General features: G+C 48.4%; 1 protein-coding gene across 1 annotated transcript in view; it reads right to left on the bottom strand.

Annotated features, from left to right (window-relative positions):
- INPP5D (inositol polyphosphate-5-phosphatase, 145kDa) overlaps positions 1-15,103 on the bottom strand; it is a 141,387-nt gene that overhangs the window by 105,777 nt on the left and 20,507 nt on the right. The window contains 1 exon segment of the mRNA XM_010841232.1: positions 14,847-14,910. Coding sequence (XP_010839534.1) covers positions 14,847-14,910 — 64 coding nt within the window.

Below are 15,103 nucleotides of genomic sequence, written 5' to 3'. Positions count from 1 at the left end.
GGGGAGGGGGGGGGCAGACTTTCACTTTCTACTCTGTGCTTCTGTTTTGTTTGAACGCTTGTAAAAGAATATATTCATGTTTCTCTTAAGTTGAAAAAGAAAGCAAAAAAAGTATATATATAGAAAGAAAGAGAGAAAGAAAACAGCAGCAACTGTTGTGAATAGACCTGCCATCCTCAGACAAGGGTCTTGATGCCGGGGTCTCTCCACCTGCCCCTGACCTAGAAGAGCTCTACCTGAGAACAAGCGGGGGGCTTTGGGGGCTCTGCCTTGGGGGCTCAGTCCCTGGTCATCTCTAGTAGAGTTTTACAAAACAATGGCGACACATTTTTCAAGAAATTAACCCACCACCCAGTTTATGCGTTGAGTGGTTTAAATTCAACACATGTTTTTCCTAGAGGGGTTGGAGGAATAAAAGGTAATTTTTTTTAAAGGTTTTTTTTTTTTTTTTTTATCAAAACATTGTGAAAGTACTAAGTGCTGCGGAATTGTTCATGTTAAAATGATTAATTTTGTGTTATGTGAATTTCATCTCAATCTGTACAAAAACCCACAAAAACAAGCAACCACCACCTCCCTACCCCCGTGGCACCCTGTTATCTACAGAACTGACTCTAAACTCCCAGCCGAGTGCTCAAACCCTTCATATCAACCTGATCTCAACCTTTTCACCCCCAGTTTTCTCTACTGGGAGTCCTATTTGGGACCCAACATGACAGCAACCCTATACCCCAAGATTTCTGGGACAATCTTGTTTCCCGTAATAAATTAAAAAAAAATAAAGACAAGAAGTGAAAAGTTTTAAAAAGTATTACTATAAAAGTTATGTCTTGGCCATGGTTAAAAAGAATCAAAATAGTATGAAAGTTATGAATTGCAAAGTAGAAGCCCTCTTTTCATTGGTAACCCCAAATGGTAACCCCTATTCTCGTTAACATTTTTCAGATACCTCTTCTGCCAACTCTGATGTTTGTGCAGTACTGTGTGTATATTCTACCCCTTAGCAAACAAAACCCCAAACTCTCAAACGATAATCTTGCACCTTCTTCTTTTAAATTTTGGGGATTTTTCCAACCTATTACACGCAGGTCTGCCTTAACTTTTTGAGCAATTGGTCAGACTTCACTTCATGTAATGGTTCCCTGCCCATCACAGTTATGCGGTTTTCTGGTTCCTCTTGGTCCCCGTTTTGATGTGATGCTGCAGTGAATGTCCTTGTACGTGTATCTTTGCCCACGTGACCTGTTGGACACATTCCTATGGGGAAAGGGTCATTCCTTATGTGGACCAGGTGCCACAGATATTCATGGATGTTGACAACTTGCCCTCCAAGGCATTAGCCCTGGTGTGCGTTCTTTCTCTTCCCATGAGACACTTACTGCCATCTCCCCCACCTGAACATGGTGTTCAGACTTTAACACTGATCTTCACAAATCACTTGAGGATCTTGCTTAAATGCTGATTCTGAACCAGTGTGTCTGGGCCTGATTCTCTGCGTTTCTGACATGCTCTAGGATGATCAACAGTTGTTGCTAGTCTGAGGACCACACTTTGAGTAGAAAGGTTCTAGAGCAATTGCTAGCTAATAAAAAAAAAAAAAAGTGAGCCTTATATGTGATTTCAAATTTTCTTGTGGCCTTATTAAAAATAATTTTAAAAGATCAGGTGAAACTAATTTGATGATTAGATTTTATTTAATCCACTACATCCCAAATATTAGGATGTTGATGGGCAAAATTACTATGAGATGTATTACATATTTTTTTTTAAGTATTTGAGATCTGGTGTATACTTCACATTTTGTCCATCTGAATTTGGACCAGCCACATTTCACGTGCTCATTGGCCACATGAGGCCAGTGGCTGCCATATTACCCAGTTCTAGAGAATCTCCTGGGCTCTACGGGGCTGAGGAACAATGTCTGGTTCTCAGACCCCAGGGAGTGGCTCAGAGCTAATAGGGTGGGAGGCAAAAGAAGGGCACCAGGAGGCATGAGTGAGAACAGATTCAGCAGCCAAAGGATGTGTGGCCCGAAATCGCCCTGAGAGGAGGGCACAGTAGGAGGGAGCTCTGGATGGCATGAGGACTCTAAGCAATGTGGCTATTATTACTGTTATTATTACTCTCTGTTCCTAGGCAACACTCCCAATAACTTTCTTTACCTAAAAAAAATTGAGACATGATTGCCACATAATATTATATTAGCTTCTGCTGCTGCTACTGCTAAGTAGCTTCATAGACTCTGTGTGACCCCATAGACGGCAGCCCAACAGGCTCCCCGTCCCTGGGATTCTCTAGGCAAGAACACTGGAGTGGGTTGCCATTTCCTTCTCCAATGCATGAAAGTGGAAAGTGAAAGTGAAGTTGCTCAGTGGTGTCCGACTCTTCGCAACCCCATGGACTGTAGCCCGCCAGGCTCCTCTGTCCATGGGGTTTTCCAGGCTAGAGTACTGGAGTGGGGTGCCATCGCCTTCAGGTGTACACAATTGTATATATTGGAAAATGATTGTCACGATATGTCAGGGTAACGTCTATTGCTGCACATAAGTTACATTTTCTTTTCTTACCGTATGAACTTTTAAGATATACTCTCTTAGTGACTTTCAAACATACAATTCATTATTTTAAGATACACTGTCTCAGTGACTTTCAAATACACAGTTATTAACTGTAGTCGCCATGGTGTACACTGCATCCACAGGACTTACGTATCTTTTTTTTGACTGCACTGGCCCTGTGTTGTGGCTCAGGTCTTTGCTTCCCCACAGCATGTGGGATCTTAGACCCCAACCAGGGACTGAACCGTCATCCCCTGCACTGGAAGGCAGATTCTTAACCACTGGGCCACTAGGGAAGTCCCCTTACTTGTCTTATAACTGGAGGTTTGTATCTTTTGATTACCTTCATTTTAAGACTCACAGCACACTTAAAATTGTGTACCATTCACTCTAGCTGACCATGATACTCTTATTGCCAAATTTTTGCAAAATTTTTCTCCCCCAAATATCATAGGACCGTTGACATTTAAAGCTTGCCTCAGTGAGTGCTCAAAGCACTTCACATAAGGTCCTTATGACTATTTTTGAGATACCAAATATATTACAGTTTCTAAAGTTAAATTTCAGAGAAATTCATTTACAGTGACAGTTTCCCAGAAGAAGCAAGGCCATGTTTCGACGTCAGGGGATTTTATTTCTGTTTCATATTTCAGTTTGAACTTCCTTACCCTTCTTGTGACTTTCCTAAGAAAAAGCAGAGGCAACAAATGTTGATCTGCAGGAATCCTTAATACAGAAAAAAGAAGACTTAGTCCACAGAGTAATTTTGTGGTTCCTGCCTGGCTGGGCGAAAACCACCTAGACTTCAAGCTGCATTCACATTGGAAATCTACGTATATCTCCATTTCTTTCAGGACATGCCGCTTTATTTATTTTTCTGCTTCTTGCTGTGTAAACATTTTCGTCATGGGGTCCAAATCTGTTCACCCATACCAGCAGGAATAAACACTTTGAGGTGCAAAGCATGGGGTGGGGCTCAAGGGTGCAGAGAGCTGGGTCTGCAGTGGGGATGTGTCCTGGGCCATCTGGGGGCCAGAGACTGTCCCAGGCCTGGGGCTCTGTGATTGGCTCAGTCCATCTCAAGATGGAGGAGGGGGTGGGCAATGGGGAAAGAAGGGGCACCATGGGTGTCTGAGCCCTCCTCCAGTATGCAAAGTTCACCTTCAAAATAGCCATTTCCCTCTGACACACACGGTGCAGGAAACTCATCTTCTTCACTGTTTCCATTTCCCCTTTTCTCTCACCCCCAGCAAAGGTCTTGTATTTAAGAGACTGCCCGGTTTAAACTCCCCTCCTCCAAGAACTGAGCCATTCATCTCTTGGCACTGCTTGGATACAGCTGTAATTATAGCTGTACAAGCTCATCGATACACGAAGAACATGGACTAATCATTATCTTTCAAAAGCCGTCATGGTCCCAGTGGTCCTGGGTACAGGCGCATCACCCGTTTCCCCATTGCCAGGAGCTTCAGAGGGATATTTTTAACCTTAATTACATATCCCCGAGTTGCTCTCCTTTCCAGCTTGCTTTTCTTTGTGTGAAACTCTCGAGGTACTCTGAAGGAGACAGAAATGACAGCTGGCAGATAAGCTCTGCGTCCTTAGCCTGGGAGTCAGCTTGCAGAGGAGCTGCCTCGGGGCAGATGAAGCCTGGGGCAGCTCCTGATTAACTCTGCAGCCCGCCCCCAAACTCCCCCGCTGCCTTTAGTTCTTTCCAGACCCGTCCTGGTGTGCCCAGTGCACCTCTGCGTGTAGGCAGAGCAGATTATGAAACAGCGGCCCCCGTCACTCCCTGCTCCTCTCTGTGGATGTTCTTGTTATAGGAGAAATTGTAGAACCCTGAGCTTGCAGGCATTTGGAGGTCTCTAGTCCACGCCCTTCCTTTTACAGGTGAAGAAATGGAAGACATTCCTCTCTCACTCATATATTTATGCCTTGTTCAAGCTTTTAGCAAATACTTAGGAGGCTCAGATGGTAAAGAATCTGCCTGCAATGCAGGAGACCCAGGTTCCATCCCTGGGCTGGGCAGATCCTCTGGAGAAGGGAATGGCTACCCACTCCAGTATTATGGCCTGGAGAATTCCATGGACAGAGGAGCCTGGCGGGCTGCAGCCCATGAGGTCGTAAAGAGCCAGACACCACTGAGTGACTAACACTACTGAGCCCTAATCTGTGCCAGGCACTCTCCTAGAGGTTATAGATACCAGTGTGAGCCAGACAGACAAGGTCTTATCTCCCCTGAGTCTTCCATCCTTACGGTGGAGACAGATGAGAGGCGAGTGGGTCAATAAATCACAAAGACTGTCACTGAGGGAGCTAGAGCCACAGCGCCTCAAAGATGCCCACGTCTCAGTGCTGCCTGGAACCGCTGATAGTGTTTTATTACATGGTGTTGGGGAATTAAGATGCAAGGTTATCTTGAATTATTTAGGTGGCCCAATCCAATCCCAAGGGTCTTCATAAGGTAAACAGGGAGGTTGGAGAGTCAGACCCAGACAAAGCGTGATTGGCCATCCCTGGCTTTGACAATGGAGAAATGGGCCATGAGCCAAGGATCACAGCCCTGCCTACTCCTTGACTGTAGCCCAGTGAGACTCATTTCAGACTTCCAACCCTCAGAACTGTAAGATCATCATCTGTAATGTTTTTAAACCACTACATTTATGGTAATTTGTTACAGCGACAATAGGAACTAATCTCGTTGCAGACAATGATAGGGGTTATAAAGAAGAACAAAATAATGAGGGCATGCCTTTAGATGAGGAGACCTGGGAGTGACATCGGGGCAGTTGGCTATGTGGTGACGTCAGGGGACAGAGTCTGAGGCAGAAGCCAGGATAAGTACGAAGATCCTGGGGCAGGGAAGAGCTTTGATAGGATTGGCTATCCTCTCAATGCCTTTCCAGGAGAGACAGTCATTTTATTGTCTGCTTTCCAGAGCAGCCACTGGCCTTTCTTGCAGACTTCTGAGTAACCTTTAGATCTGTTCGTTTAAATGCCTGGGCTCCCTCTTTAAGGACTGGTACTGTGTCTTTTCCTTATCCCAATATGAGGTGCTAAGGCCTCATTTGCCAGTCATTGGATTTGGGGAAACTCATGTCTCCAAGACTTTAGAACTTTCCCCCCAAATCATGAGGCAACACAAATATTATCGAAAGGCAGGGGGACACTCTGATCACCATCAGCCTCCTGGAATTTCTTTACTTGGACAGTCAGGAGCAGAAGAAATGAAGGGACTTTGGAAACTTCCTACTTAACCTCTTCTGGTAAATCCCTTTGTAGAAAATGACTACGCGATAACCTACTAATTAATATTGAGGGGAGTGAGAAATTTTGATTTCTTGGGGTTGCTAAAAATGGGGCACATCTCTGCTAAGAACCAGGCGAGGGAGTTAAGGTTAACCTCAAAAGTTTTCTTGAGCACCGAGAGGGAAATTGGGGCACTGTCTTTCAAGCCAGGTGCAGCTGGGCCTTTTGTTTGGCCAGTGGTCAGGAAGACTGCCCTGGGCTGGGCTCCACGACAGACACAGAGATGAACGAGACCCTCTCTGTTCCCGAGGCACCCATTGTCCCCTGTGGGAGACTGCCACAGGGCTGAGTACCACCCCACATGGCAAGGGCATGGTAGTGGGAAGACGGCAAGTGCCAGGGGAACATAGAACAGAGGGAGGTGATTTGGGGGAAGGATTGGCTGGGCCATTTGCTTCCTCCAATTTAAGGGGAGCTCCTTTTGCTGTAGAAGGTTCCCAAAACACCTCTACTTTAAGCTCTACACACCTGGGGTTCAGGGTGTCATCTTGCTAAGTCCTGGGTCTCTAGACTGAATGTTCTGTGCAGGCAGAGACTGACTCTGTGAGGCTGACTGTTGGCCTTCTTGTGCTCAACTAATATGTGTTGAATGAATGAGTGGATGAATGAATGGCTGTGTGGAGTCTCAGCTAAGTCATTCTGGAACATGACCACTCAGCTTAAGAACAGGGTCATCTTGAACCTCATTCAAGAAGGTTAATGGCTCAAATGCTACACAACTCACAGCTGGTTCCATAGCTGGGGCCAACTTTCTGTGGTTGGGAAAGCAAAAGCCAGTAGACATGGTGGCAGCTTGAGATTTAATCTGGCGCTCACCTTCCAGCCGGGGGGCCCCACTGGAACAGAGAACCTGCCCAGGATGCAGAGGCAATCGACCAAGGCATGAAAAATCAGTGCCAAGTCAGTAGATAAAGTGGACAGTGTGGGCCCAGTTAAGAATGACAAGAGCAGCGAGGGCAAAGCAAGCCCTAATTTTAAATGAAACACATAGGCTTTCTACGTTTCTATATGTTTAAGGGTGGCAGCAGAATTAATTCATTCAGTAAATACCTACTGGGGTCTCCCCCAGTGGCTCAGCTATGAAGAATCTGCCAGCAATGCAGAAGATGCGGGTTCAATCCCTGGGTCAAGAAGATTCCCTGGAGAAAATGGCAAATGGTATTCTTGCCTGGGAAATCCCATGGACAGACGAGCCTGGTCCATGGGGTTGCAAAAGAGTCAGACATGACTTAGCAACTACAAATATCTATTGAATGCCCACTATATGCCAGGAACAGCTCTAAGAGAAATAATGAATAAATCAAGCAATAAGTATATAAAGTTAGGTACTCACAAGTGCCATGAAGAAGATAAAGCAGGGTAAGGGGTTTGAGAGCCATAGGTGGGGGGCAGAAGGCAGGTGGATCTTTCAATGGAGTAATCAGCAGCTATTTTCTTAGAGGAAAGACTCTTTTCTGTTGGATAGCTCTAAGGAGCCTCTTACATGTACTAAGGTTAGACCCAGAATCTGATCTTGACAGTGAAGTTACAGAAGACACTAAACCATTCTGCAAGAAGCAAGTAATTGCTGAAGTACTGATTGGATTGGTTTCTGTGCTTCTTCTGGTTAGAGTTGGAGAAAGGGATGTCAAACCCCCCAGGATGTGGGGCATGGAGACAAGCAGCACGAGTATCTGGGTGGGCGGGAGTGGTCCTAGCAACATGGCACAGGCCTCACTGAAAACAGGAGACACACGTCAGCGGGGATACACATGTCAGACCATGGTTTGTGAGCTTCTGGTGCAGTGGAACCTGATGCTGAACTGAAAGGTCTCTTTTTCTCCTTTGAAATTCCCCCAGAATAGTCCAAATGTTTGCATATTGAGGTACTTTTAGCTGCACATAACAGAAAACCCAATTTAACTGCTGTAGTTGAACGAAAAGGAATTAACTATCTCACAAACAGGAAGTCCAGAGGCCAGGCAATAACCAGGCTGCTTAATCCTGCTCAGTTAATTCAATGGCATCACTGAGGACCCAGGTTCATTTCATCTTTCTGTCTGTCCTCTGCATCCTGGCCTCACTTTCCAGTGACTGCCCCTCTTGGTTTCAAGATGGCAGCAGCAACTCCAGCAATCACATCCTACAACAGCATCCAAACTTAGAAAACAGATCTTTTCATCCTGTGTCTTCTTCTAAGACAAATGAACCTTTACCAGAGGCCTTGTGGAACATTTCCCATCACATCTCATTGATTACTATTGCATCATATTCCTAGCAATTACATTACATTACAATAGTCCTGAATACTCATTGGAAGCACTGATGCAGAAGCTGAAGCTCCAATACTTTGGCCACCTGATGCAAAGAACTGACTCATTAGAAAAGACCCTAGGAAAAGAAAGGTTGAAGGCAGAAGCAGAAGCGGATGACAGAGGACGAGATGGTTGAATGACATCAACTACTCAATGGACATGAGTTTGAGCAAGCTCCAGGAGATGGTGGAGGACAGGGAAGCCTGGAGTGCCGCAGTCCATGGGGTCGCAAAGAGTTGGACATGATGAGCGACTGAACAACAACAACAATATTCCTGCGCTTAGACCCACCAACCACAGCTGGTGTCGGCCCCCGTGTGGGCTCTGCTTTGGGCAACAAAGAAGAAACGGTCCACCTGAGGCAAGGTGGACCGGGAGGCTTAAAGCATGAGAAGCAGTGACAAGATGGCCAGAGCGGGGAGGGGGAAAGGGTAGAGACAGTCATTTGGAGGTAGAGAGGGCAGACAGAAACCAGAAGACCTGGAGTCAACACTTACTAAAGATCAAACAGAAGAAAAGTCTTCTGAGACAAAGAAAGACCCAGGTTTTGCAAAGTGAACAGGCTGAATACATTCCAGGAACTATTGATGCGAGGAAAATGACAAGGGTGGTAAAGAATTCCCACCAGCTTCAAAGCAGAAAACGAAAAATACTGGTTCCCTGTAATGGGACTGGTACCAGCTTGGCCTTGGATTATTGTATTTTAATACATTGTGTATACTAAGTGTCTTTAAAACTTTTTTTTCTTTTAATTTTTGGCCACATCATGCTGCATGTGGGATCTTAGTTCCCTGACTGGGGATCAAAACCGCGTACCCTGCCTTGGAAATATGGAGTCTTAACCACTACCAGGGAAGTCAGGCATACTAAGTTTCTGAAGACAGTAGAACACCGCCTCTGTAGAATTTTGAGGGGAAATTTGGTCCCCAAGAATTTCATCTTCATCAGATTTCCTTTTGGATCTGATGGCAACTGGAAAATGTTTTGAGATACCCAGAAGCTTGGGAAACAGACCTGTCCTTGTTCTACAGCAGATTACACTAAAATGAAATAAAATTACATGAAAATGCAGGCTTCTAGAATGTGGCTGTCACAGCCTAGAGGGACTGCCTGGTTGCCGTGGAGCCTACCGGGGGCCCCGCTGTGGACCACACGGCCGCCGAGTCCTGCAAGGCGGCCCCGCAGGCGTGGCTTCTGTCGCCCATGCATCTTCTGCTCCTCTTGTGCAACGTCAGGAAGTCTGTGTTCGAGCCACATCCTTCGCCCAGCGGCTCAGACGGAATCTTTTACTTCACTTGGTGACCACTCAGAACAATAACAGCTGCCACCCTCTTCCTGAGCTAAACAACAATGGCTCAACCGTCAACCCTCCCGGACACTTGTGACGGAACAGCTTTTAGAAAGTTGTTTTGTTTTTTTCTCTCTCTTCAAAAGCCACATTGACCAGAGCAACGTGACGGCCACTGTCAGGGACCAGGAACTGAGTCATGAGTCTGTCGCCCGAACGGCTCAAGCCACCGGGGTTTTCTTCTAAATGGGGAAAGAAGACCTGGAGACTATGAGGCAGATGGTTTCAAATTCCCTCTTCACCCAAAGTTGCCTTAAAATCTGAGTCTATGTTCCTGTCTTGACTTCGACACTCACCAGCCAGGGCAGAATCTCAACCACAAGAAAAGACAGGAAGTTTGCAGCAAACGTCACCTTGACGGTGGACCAGTGGAGGCTTTTATTTTCTCCTTTATTCTTCTGGGTAGGAAGGATGTCAGAAAAGCAGCGAGGGTGGGAAGGTCGCAGGATGGAGCTGTAGGCCCCAAGCACTTGGACTGTGGCAGCGGGCTGTTTACATGCCAGCCTTGGGGCCTCCCCTCAGGGCCGTTCCAGCGGACCCATCAGGACTGCTCGCCCTGCCTTGACGTCCCCGGGAGGAGGGTCATTGCAAAAGGCCTCAGGAACCCCAGGCCTCACTCTGGAGTCAGCGCTCCTCCTCCGAGGGCCACTTCCCTTTCCATGTCGGGGCGGGAGTCAGGGCCTTACGAGAAATCCACTCTCAGTGTGGGAAACAGGGCTGAGGGGCCGGCCCTCAGAGTCCTGCCCACCCCCAGCACCAGCAGCTCCACCTCCAGTCTGGAAGGTTCTCAGGCTCAAGGGCAGCTGTTGAATGACAGCTTAAATATCTGAGCTGCTGGGGACACTGCGGAAACCCTCAGCCCGAGGAGCCGAGCTGAGGGTGCCTGATCGGCACAAACTGGCCTCCTTCCCACCACCCCTGAGCACCGCCTAGAACCTTCTAGAACTCCCTTCCTCTCCCTTCCCCTCCCCCTCTACGGTGTCTCTGTGCCTCCCTGTTTCCCTCTTTTTTTTTTCTATCAGAACTGCCCCCACCACTCATTTCAACCCCTCCCTCTTTCTTCTTTCACTTTTTCTTCCTCCTCCTTATTTATTTTTTGTTTTCTTTTCCTTTTTGGGCAAGCATCTGGGACCCTTGTCCCTAGCCAGGGATCGAACCCACGACCCCTCCATTGGAAGCAGAGTCCTAACCACTGCACCAGCAGGGACGTACCTTCCTCCCTCTTCTCTTTCTTTCCCTGTTTCCCTCTCTCCTCCTTCACTGTTCCTTCTTTCTCTCTCTCCCTTTCTCCTCTCTCCATCCCATTTCCTGCCCTTCTTCCCTCCTCCTTCATCCTAGCTCGAGGTAGAACTGACTTAGCCTGGTTCACAGGTGTCCTCATCTTGTTCGAGGTCTGTTTCTCTCAAAGCAAATCAAGACTTTAAAGGCATGACGGATTTTTTTTTTTTTCCACTTTATGATATTGTATTGGTTCTGCCATACATTGATATGAATCCGCCAAAAAAAAAAAACAAAGAGAATCAATAAACAAATAAATAAATAAAGAGACAAATAAATAAAGCCAGGCCGGCGGCTCCCCCTCCTGCACACCTCCCCGCTAACCCCGCCACTGACCACTGCCCCTGGTTGCATATTTTACCTGCAGTCTGGGAGGCCTGATTTTGAGCCCCACTTTACAACAGAGTCACACCCACGCCCGAGACCACACAGCTGGCACAAGCTTGACTTGACCCAGCTGAGAACTGGGTGGTTGGCTTGCCTTCCAGGTGCCTCAACTGACTTACTGCAAAGGCCAAATGTCATCTCTGATCATTTATTATCTACAACCATGGAAGGAAAAGTAGCGTCTCCCTCTGAGAGGTTCCATCTCCCTGCCTCCCTGTCCTCCTTCCTGGGACAGAATCCATCCTTCTCTAAGGCGTTCAACGCCCAGCTGGGTTTGGACACACTTTCTGGGATCGAAAAATAGAAGGCTTAGCCAGGCAGGTCTGGAGCCTGGGCATGATGCCCCACTTCTTCGGGGCTCAGCGACATCCATGCTTTAAAGCACAAGGGTTGAATGAAGTTACGGCTTACACGCTTCCCACCCATCTCTGATGTTTCGTAAATCTGGGGACGGTGGAGTGAGAGTAGAGTCCCCAAGGGTCAGGCTCGCTCCTTCACCTGAGCCATCTGGGGACCATCACTCAACTGACTTCACGAGGTTGGCAAGCAACAGAGACAGAGTGGCTCCTTTGGTTTTGACAAGAAGCGGGAAGCCCCGGGTGAGAAGAGCTAAGGCGATTAGACTAAGATGAAAGTCTTTGCTGCTTCACTTGGCAATGTTTCAGGCCAGATCTTATTTGGGGAGGCTTCTATTCTGGGGGCACCCAACAGACTCAGGTGTAAGGAATGAGTTATTTAGAAACTGTGGCTAAGCTCAGAAAAGAATATGAGGTTTTTGCCTCAACATGAAAAGAGGAACTGGAGTTAAAATAAGCCCTGATCAGTAAGTACTGAAGCTCCGACAACCCCAGGACTCGGCCTGACGGTGCGCGTGGTTTAACCAGCTCCTCGTGCACAGCTGCTCGGATCGTCTTGAGCGCTGTTCTGTTTTTGCAGGAAGGCCTATCCTTAGGAGTGCAAATGGCCCAGGCTGCCTCGGCACTCCCAGCTCCCCATACCCTGGTTACTGGTCACCAAGGAGGTCCCAGGCCCAGTGCCCGGGTTGGGGAAAGATGCGTCCAGAGGGCCTGGTTTTTCTGAGATCTGCCTGGCTGAGTGTAGGCCTCAGGTAATGATGCCTCATCCCCACAACTCTACCCGTTGTCCGAGCCATGGGTGAGCCCCTGCTCCAAGACAGAGGATTGCAGAGAAAGCTGTTGATGGCCGAGCCAACCAGGTTCCCTCTCAGAACTGGCAACTCAGTAATGAGACTGTTGGTGGGAGCAGGGCAGACTCACCAAGAGGGGCTAAGAAAGGGGCCCCTTGCAGAGAAAGCCGTTGATGGCCAAGCCAATCAGTTTCCCTCTTAGGACTGGCAACTCAGTAGTGAGCCTGTTGGTGGGAGCAGGGCAGACCCCCCAAGAGGGGCTGAGTCGTGGCAGGTAGCGCCTGGACTGCAGGGCCCCAAGCCCTTCTGGTCCAGGCCCAGCCTTCTCCCTCCTTGCGCTGTGCATCTCCCCCAGGGCTGCCCACACTCCTTGCACACGTTAGCCAAACTGATTCTCTGTTCTTTTCGACCCCCAAAGCCTGGTGAGGCCCCAGGTTCGGAAGCTGCTGCAGGACTGGCAGCCGTTCCCTGGAAAACGCGATGTCACGGCAGCAAGGAGTGATGGCGAGAGGGTCCAGACCTGGGTGCAGCTTAAGACGGTTAAAGCCGTGAGTGCAAACTCTGTACAAGAAGCCGCAGTCTGGCCTTTTCCAGCTTACGACCTAGTCATACTTAAAGTCTTCTTCCCTTTGAAGGAATAAAAGAAACCACAAGGGGAAAAAAGATCAAAAGCCCCGACTAACTTTTAACTTGAGAGTTTAAACTCCTTTCAGCAAACCACCAATCAAGGACACCAACCTCTGTGGGAAAGTTCACACAGTCCTAGGCTTGGGGAAAATTCAAGGCCATTGAGCCCCACTGGCTCCCCAGGCAGGCCTCCCCTTGGGCAGTCTTGTCCCTGACAGGTGAGGAGCCCACAAGAAGACCACCATCCCAGTGGTGGGTGGCTGCCAAGTCTTGAAAAGATCATCTAGTATTGGGGTACCAACATGTATTCCTAGTGGCAAGGCTGAGACATGGGGGTGTCCCAGACCATCCAAAAACATTCAAACGGGCGTTCTTTAGATACCACTGCAGATGCACTTGTGGGAAAGGACCAAGAAGCCAGAAGCTACACTCAGCCTGACCTGCGTGTGTGTCCATGAGAGTGCACTCAGTTATGTCCGATTCTTTGCAGCCCCATGTACCCCAGGGACCTGCCTATTGTCCAGTTGTCTGTCCCACTGCCTCCTGAGTGTGTGTTGAGTCGCTTCAGCAGTGTCCGACTCTGTGCAATCCCATGGACTGTAGCCCACCAGGCTCTTCTGTCCATGGGGATTCTCCAGACAAGAATACTGGAGCGGGTTGCCATGCCCTTCTCCAGGGGATCTTCCCGACCCAGGGATTGAACCCAGATTTCCTGCATTGCAGGCAGATTCTTTACCGTCTGAGCCACCAGGGAAGCCTGTTGCATCCTAGTTCTGTACAAAATGCATCATTCCATTTATCTCCGGAATCAATGATTGCACGCCACCTCACCCCTTCCACTTTTACTTTCTTTTCAACTAACCCCCCTGGTCCTGTCATGGCTCCTTCATGATGTAGTGTCCCGACCCTCGTGTATCCTGGCCACTCTGCTCGGCATACAGGTGGGGCACCCCACCTGGTGGTGCCCCTCCCCAGGGGCTGGAGAGCTGAGTGTCTCTCCTCTGCCCCCACCAGCGAGAGCATGGTCTTCTTTATTCGGCCCACCCCACTGCTGTCTCGGGGCATCCAGGTAAAAAGAGCTCCCCTGGCCTCTGCATCTCTGTTGTCATGCATTGTGATGACGCAACACCCGTGGGGCTTGGCACACAAACCACATGCAGGGTGGTTTTCCTGGACTTGGCACACTTGGTATGTCCTTCTGTAACCTTTTTCTTCCTTCTCTCTCTCTCTGGTTTTTTTTTTTTGGCCAAGTTGCACAGCTTGTGCTTTCAGGATCTTTAGTTCCTTGACCAAGTATGGAACCCGGGTTCGCAGCAATGAAAGGGCCAAGTCCCAACCACTGGACCGCCAGGGAACTCCCTCTTTAACCTTTATAATCAGGGTTTTATGTGTTCGGACTTTCCATGGGGAAATCAGATGTCATGATGCCTTTGACAGAACAGGTCTCTATGAATTCAAAGGTATTATTTCCTGCTCATCCTTAGGGTGATCTTCTAGCCCCTCAAAACCTACGGTCTGCTGTCCTGCAAGCTCCCTCTCTTCTCTCCTTCACGGTCCACTTACTCTCATGCATTTGAACACATCGAAGAAAAGAATCAACGACCATAGTCACTTTTCCTTTGCATCTGAGCATCCTTCTTCCCTTTATTTCCCCTTCACACCCATGAACACAGACAGTGGCTGTGGCGCCTGCTCCATCACGCCCTGGAGCAGGTCCCTTTGCAGGATCATGGTCTGCCCGCTGAGCAACCCCAGCCAGGGTCCTCTAGGAGAAAGACAGGCTCAGACAAGCCCCACGTCTAGGCTGCCCGGGACACCCGGTTTCTTCCCTCCTTCCTCTTTTGCTGCCGGTATAGGTTGCAGTCAAGGTCACGTTTCGAGGTTTCTAAAAGACTCACCTGAACAGTGAATTTATCGTCTTCATTGGGCAGAATCCTGTAAGTGTAAACACAATTCCGGTACCTGGAACAGACCAAGGACTGAGTTAGAACCTATACTTTTTCTGGACATCGAGGGGCCTGGGACAGAGGCACTGCTTGCCCCCTCCCACCTCACCCCCCACCCCCGGCCCCCAGCACTCAAGGAGCCTCAGGGGAAGGTGGTGGAGTCCCTGGGACATGGTTTACTTTGGTGCTTGACAGTTGTGTGGGTTGAT

This window comes from Bison bison, unplaced genomic scaffold (genome assembly GCF_000754665.1).
Source record: "Bison bison bison isolate TAMUID 2011002044 unplaced genomic scaffold, Bison_UMD1.0 scf7180017864158, whole genome shotgun sequence".
Lineage (NCBI taxonomy): Eukaryota > Metazoa > Chordata > Mammalia > Artiodactyla > Bovidae > Bison > Bison bison.
This window is presented reverse-complemented; position numbering and strand designations above follow the sequence as displayed.